At 38.7% G+C, this 7,152-nt stretch overlaps 1 protein-coding gene and 1 non-coding gene across 2 annotated transcripts; both read left to right on the plus strand.

Annotated features, from left to right (window-relative positions):
- Nucleotides 1-801: 801 nt before the first annotated feature.
- trnaa-ugc lies at nt 802-873 on the plus strand. The gene has a single exon. It is a non-coding gene; the product is annotated as a tRNA-Ala (tRNA).
- A 644-nt stretch (nt 874-1,517) lies between these two features.
- LOC103177866 (bone morphogenetic protein 2-like) lies at nt 1,518-6,781 on the plus strand. The gene is made up of 2 exons (XM_007892233.1): nt 1,518-1,895; nt 5,958-6,781. The coding sequence occupies exons 1-2, from the start codon at nt 1,601-1,603 to the stop codon at nt 6,779-6,781; spliced, it is 1,119 nt and encodes a 372-aa protein (XP_007890424.1). The 5' UTR covers nt 1,518-1,600.
- The last annotated feature ends 371 nt before the right edge of the window (nt 6,782-7,152 follow it).

Genomic DNA, 7,152 nt, shown 5'->3' on the forward strand with positions numbered 1-7,152 from the left:
TATATTGGTAGAAAAGATCTCAGTGTGGTAAATGTGAGGTGAGTTTTTAATACATAAAATATCCTGCTAAAATAGAGGAAGGAGGTGGAAGCAGGGGACGAATAATACAATAGTATAATAATGACAACAACAATAATAATAATAATAATAATAATGCAGTATGTGGGAAATTCGAGACATGTCAAGTGTAGTATGCTAGGAAGAATTAGGCAACTTTGGTTCTAAGGTTCCCAAAGCTTGCCATCGTGATGGTGAACTAATCCATACAGCACTAATTGCTATCAATATCTCCATTGTTGTAGCACGCCAAGATGGTAGAAGGGAGACTAGATGGACTTTGGTCTTTTTTTCGTCCAGCAATTCCTATGCTCATAAGTTCCCAGTTAATTTGGATTGGATAATGACTTTAGTCTTATAATAATACAAATTATCCAACAAGTGTTACTACGTTTGAGCAAGTATATTGAGCCTCCTCATGGGGATCTGGCAATTACATTTTCACAGTTGACCTCTTCTAAAGCTGGAGCTGACCTTTCATTAATTAAAGGTGAAATATCTTCCTTCCAATGATGAAAGATTGCTGCTTAGGTTAATTCTAAATGCTAACATAAAACCTATGCTTTGATTTGTGAAGTGGGGGGGAAATGTGTGTGGGTTAGCCAGCTTTAACATGGAGCTCGGCAAAACAGATGTTCCTATTATTTCTAAGGCAAAATTTCAATACCTTTAATATTTGGTTCAATGTCTGAGAAGATCTGTTTCCATCAATGCAAGATTTGGAAGGAAGAGATATAAGGTAGGAGTCCTGTAGCTCAGTGGTTAGAGCGCTCGCCTTGCAAGCGAGAGATCTGGGTTCAATTCCCGGCAGGGCGAAACCTTGGGCAGGTTTCCTTACTACACATGCCTGATAATAATCCCTCAAGAAAAAAAATAATTAAAAAATTGGTCACTTCAATCCAGGACTGTGTGTAGAACACTGCTGTGTGCAATTGACTGCTGCGTTTCACCCACAAAATATACAGTCAATTCACTTTTTACAGTATATTCTGTGAAGTGCTTTGAGACGCCTCGAAGATGTGAAAAATATCAAATGCAAAGATTATTATTATTATTAATTATTATGTATTTACACGTAGCACTCCCAGAAAGAACACATTTTTCGATTTTGCAATGATCGCGTTAAATATATAATAATGACACTTTTACAGCAGTTGTATATTGCAACTATTATACATTGAACAGATGTATCCTAACGCACCTGTATCAAATCTATTTGCTTAATCCGATATATTTATATGTCTCAGGTTGTGTGAACTTCCTTATGCGGGATTGAAAGCAGCCTTTTTGGAAAATTGCCAAGCTATTCACCAGGATTGTAAAAAAACAAGTGGAGATCTGGTGGATTTAAATCACTTTTGAAATCAACCAAAGGAACAATCGAAAGGCTGTGGCGAACACACTCAACTTTGGACTCAATATAAACCCACGCACACTAACTCTCCACTAACTCTTGTGGGAGTTCCTGGAAAAAGATAGGGAAACTGCACAGCTCCATCCCTCCTGCTGGTTGAGAGCCCAGCAGGTATCCCAGTCTGACAGCATGAAATTACACGGATGGTATTCCATGTGTCTTCCCATTTCCTTGACAATAATGTGCCTGGCGAGCAGTCCATCACAATCCGCTCTCGGGACGGGAGGGAGAGAAGGGGAACACATTCGAATCAAAGCGATCAAGAAGGCAGTCATGGAGCAACTGCGGATGAGGAGGCAGCCCGAGCCAGCAATAAAGGAGGAGAAAATGTACCAACTTTACCTGCAACGTGTGAGGAGCTCAGACCTGACCAACAGGGAACCTCGCCTGAGGATGGACACTGTCAGCATGTTTGTGCACAAGGGTAAGAGCTTTGTGGTGGTGTTTATTATTTGTGTTTATTATAATTATAAGAGCGATTATTTTAGATGCTCATCGCACTTGCAAGCTTAGCTTTACCGTGATCAAACTCCACAGAGTAGTATTGCCTCCTAATAGATAAAGATTGTTTAAAGGGTGTCCAGGCTGTCGATTAATTGACCACTAAATCATTATGACATTTTAAACCGATTGTAAAAATTCACCACCTTACACAAATGTGTTTTTGTTAGGAATATCTACTTTTTTTTGGGGGGTGGGGTGGGGAGAAATCCTCTGAAGTAAACTTCGGGAGAGGTTTGGATTTTTTTTAAAAAAAGGAATCAAAGTACATTTGATATGGGAAAGATTTAAGCTATGTATTTAAATCCAAGGTGATGCACACACACACACCATCTACTCTTAATTAGCTATTGACTCATGGTCTTCCATCAAAGATACTTTAATACAATATAATTTACATTTATACAACGTCTTTCACATCGGGAGCACAGCCTCAGGTGCCCATCCAGTACATTCACAGTCCTAAATATAGCTCATTCTTTGATTTTTTAAAAAAAACTAAATCAGATTCCCTCCTCTTTCTCATTTTCTTTTCATTATACACAAAGATTATCACCATTTCTTTGATGGCTTCAGTCTTAATCTTTCTTTATCTATAAACATTCTTGGCCTCACTAGAACAGCAATAAACGACTCTTATACAAATGATTCTTGTGTGGCGCTCTTCACATCGCAAAGACGTCTCAGGACGTTGGACAGTCAGGATTTTTTGGACCTGAGCCAGGAGTTGAAGTCAGGAGGGGTGGAGGACGGGGGTGGGGGGTAGGGTGGCCGAAGGTATGATCGAAGAGGAAGGTCTTTAGACGGAACTTGAAGGAGGCAAGAGAGGGCGTGTGATGGAGGAATTGCGGGATAGAGTTCCAGAGGTGTGGGGGCAGAGATGCTGAATGCCCGACCGCCAATGGTGGGATGGGAAGCGCGGGGGACTTGAAGCAGGCCAGTATCTGCTGAGTGGAGGGAGAAGACAGGCTGATTTGGGGTTAGAAGGTCGCAGAGGTAGGGGGGAGCAAGACTGTGGAGGACTTTGAAGGTGAGAACAGAGGTTTTGTACTCTATTCTCTGAGGGATTGGGAGCCAGTGAAGCCGGGTGAGAATGGGCATTGTGAGATTAAACACTCATACATCTGCTTATCTTAGATCTGTTTATCTCTCTATAAAGTCCAGGTGCATTCAATTCTGTTCATCTGGTGAAGCTCTTCTAAGATTGTCATTGAGAGGTAATTCCTATCTCACATTCCTCATCCAACCTTTCATTTCATCACAACCTTTCAGATCTCAGTCTATTTTGTCAATACTGTAATACTAAGGTGATTGCTGTTCCTGAACATCCTTCTCTTGGTCCTTTTAAGCTCCAAATACTACATGCTCTTTCTCCTTCCTGATCATTCAGTATTGAAACAAAACTGATCATACCTCCTGCTGCTCTAACCCAATTGTTTCCCAGGATTTGAAGACTAGAATTTTCACATTCCTTATCCTCCCAAAAACAGCAATAAATTCTGTGCTTATATGAAAAGTCGAGAAATAGATTTTATTTAGCATTTAAAATATCTACTGCCGTGGATTTACATATTGACACTTCTGTAGTGTTGCAATGCTTGACTAAGAGATGCACTTTTTCTCTTGCCTGTTTCTCCAATTTGTCATAATATGTGGCACAGAGTGAATATACTTTGTACCTTCTTGTATCACTGAAAATGGCCTCTTGATAAGTTTATAAACACAGGGCTTACACCATATTTATACTGTAATTGCTGTTGTTAAACTTTGAAGAAAATAAATCTAATGGTAAGTAAATTGAACCTAACCCAATTCCCTGTGATACGCTGTGTGTAATTATTTTCTATTTACCCAATTTTCATCAAAATCACCATTTGGAATTCTCCACTATATAAAAAATACTATGTGTGGATTTTATTTATAAAAATGTAAAAGGATCTGCTCCAGTCATATCAGTCAAGGTGATTGCCCTACAGAACACATGAGCGTCCCAGCATTATTTATTATTATTAATAATAATAGTGATAATAGTTCTTACATTTGATATGGTATCTTTCACACTGGGGGGATGGCTTACAGAGTTTCACAGGATTTACTGGAGGAGAAGTGAATGTGTACTTTGTTTATTTGTGCGTTATAGGCTGTGCACAATTGGCTGCTAGTTTTCGCCCACAAAAAAAGTCAATTCATTCTGTGAAGTGCTTTGGGACATCTCGAAGATGTGATAAGGCTCTATATCAAATGTAAGGATTATTATTATTGTTTCCAGACAGTTTCTTGCACCTGATAGCGGCTAAGTCCAAAGATGCAATAATTTAGGGCCGGGAGCAGATTCACTTCCTGCCTTCTCTACTTGGAAATTCATAAAGATAAGTTATGATAACGGAATCTTAAATAGGATTTTCTAAATATTGGGGCAAAAATTCCAAATCAGAGCAATCAATAATAACTTAAACATATAATAATGCACATGGAGTAGTAACTACTAAACCATAATCTAAATAAAGTGGTTAGTATAATAATAATAATAATCTTTGCATTTGATATAGTGCCTTAGCGTCAGGGACAGTTACAGAGTCAAAATATTTCATAGCACTTTACAGAGTTTTCTGTAAAAGTGCAGCGATTGTGTATTTGTACACAAACGTGGTAGCCAGTTTGTATAGAACAATGTCCCACCAACAACCATTACGTGAATGGCTTTTTTTTATTAAGGGGATTTTTGGCCAGGACATTAACAACCAGCTGGTCATGAAGAGCAAGTTTATGACAGACAACAGGAAATATTTCTTTCCATAGAAGCTAATCGCTAGCTTTAAAAGATTACAAGGAAAGATGAGTGAATCCAAGACACTGGATTTATTGAAGGAACAGCTTATAGCTATGAGATCATGTGGGCCAAAGGGCCTTCTTCATCCATACGTCCCTTGTGATCTTGCAAATCTTGTTTTCCAATTATCATCACGTATCAAGGACCTGATGCTGAAAGTTGTCAAAATGTAGCTCCAAAACAGGTACGAGTGAATGAATTCCAAGGTTGCAATATAATTTTATGTTTCAGGTGACAGCTATAAACCACTGTTGTTTTTGCTCTTGTTTATTACATCTTTTAAATATCTGGTAATTTGCTCTCATGTATTTATTAGTCTTAGTGTAATTCACTGAGAAGAATGCCTTCACCTTATCATGAACTCTGTCCACTGGTAATCTGTCATGTGACATCTCTCTAACTGTCCCTGATCTGAGAGCCCCTCTTCTTCCATACAGGGTTGGGAATGATCTCTAGGAAACAATCCATTCAACTCCTCTTGCAACTCAAAAGAATGCACCCATGCTGACACACAAAGTTGTTGCAGATTAACAGAAAGTGCATTTGATTTAAACGTCCAAAAGTTAGAAAAATAGAAATATTATTTGAGCTGTATTGCATTCCACCTGAGTGAGTAATACACAGCTTTGGAGCCATGTATTTGATAAACCAGTTGACCTTTGCTCATGTTGTGCTGTACAATATATGACGCATGTACAAAATGTTCATTGTATCAGCAATAATCCCCCAAATAAAATTGTCATTCACTTCATAGCTGTTCAAATGCATGGCCAATTTTCTTTTAACGCTGAGAGATTATTGGTCAGGACACGAGGAGAAACACCCTTATTTTTTCAAACAGTATCATGGGATCTTTAACATCTATCTGAACAGGCAGATAGGCCTCATTTTAACATCCAAAGGAAGTCACCTTCTGACAATGCAACACACTCCAGCACTAAAGTGCCATTCTAGTTTATGAGCTCAAGGATCCCGACATGGAGCTTTGAACCCAAAACATTTTAACTCAGAGGCAAGAGTGCTACGAACTGGACCAGATGTCAGCTGACACCTAGAGAAAAGAAATATTCAATCTAGAAACATTTATTTTGAAATGAGGGAGTATAAAAAATGCACGTAAACTTAAATTAATACATATTCTTATTTTTGGAACAGGAACAATTTTGGAAAACAGCGGTGGGACAGTAAATTATTTCACCAGTGACAAACAACGGGTGCACTTTAACCTCACTACCACCAAGAACAAACTTGTCTTTGGCAAAATAAAGATTTCACGAGGTGAACTTAAAATCTACAGGCGCGACGAGCAGAATCCAAACTTACTGGAGAAAAGGAAGTATGGAACACTGCAGCTTGTCAAAGTCTACCAATTGCTCAAGCCTGCAATTGAAAGGAAAGAATTTCAGCGCCATCTTCTTGGTTCTAGACTCATTAAGACAAATTCTGAAAAGGCCGAAATGGTTGACATTCGAAAAACTGTTCAGCATTGGATAAACTACCCACAGGAAAATTTTGGTCTTGAAATTGTACAGTTTCCTCGGCTTCCCAGCAGTAAACGTGACCTAAACGACAAAGCAACTATTGAAGCAGAGTTGGAAATAGAAACACAGAAGGTTTTCAAAGAAGTTCGCCAACGCCGTGAAAGTGACACTGAAGACTGTCAGAGAAATCAGGTCCAGTGTTGTAGACGGGCACTAAATGTGTCATTTGAAGCGATCGGATGGTCAGACTGGGTCAAGGCCCCCCTAAATTATAATGCCTTTTACTGCGATGGTACTTGTCCACCTAAGTACAAACTTGCCACAATGCATACACTGATCCAATCAAATATGAATCGCGTTTCCCATGGAGCTGTTCGTACTCCCTGCTGTGTCCCCGCCTCCTATGAACCACTAACTCTTCTCCATTTTAACAGTGATCGGAAATTAACAGCTACAGCATTTGATGACATGATTGTGTCTAAATGTCATTGTTCCTAATGTTATCATTAAAAAAAATCTAGTTGTAATATTTATTGAAAAACATTATTTATTGATATTTATGTGCAATGTCATCTGCTGTAAAATTATTTTGACTCCTGATTGTACTCTGGTTCTGTCTCTCTAATTTCTTATCTACAATTTCAGATTAAATCTGATAATGCAAGTAGGACAATTGCATTACATTTTTTGTTTTTTTTAAAAAAAGGTTTAGTTTTGACAACAATTTTACAATACAATACAAAATTACATTTGTATAGTGCCTTTCATTGGGAGGACATCCCAAGGTGCTGGACAGTCAGGGATTTGGACCGGAGTTGAAGGGGGATAGGATCAGGGAGGGTGAAGGGCTGGGGTGGGAGGAGGGTGGT

Source organism: Callorhinchus milii, unplaced genomic scaffold, assembly GCF_018977255.1.
Source record: "Callorhinchus milii isolate IMCB2004 unplaced genomic scaffold, IMCB_Cmil_1.0 Scaffold1, whole genome shotgun sequence".
NCBI lineage: Eukaryota > Metazoa > Chordata > Chondrichthyes > Chimaeriformes > Callorhinchidae > Callorhinchus > Callorhinchus milii.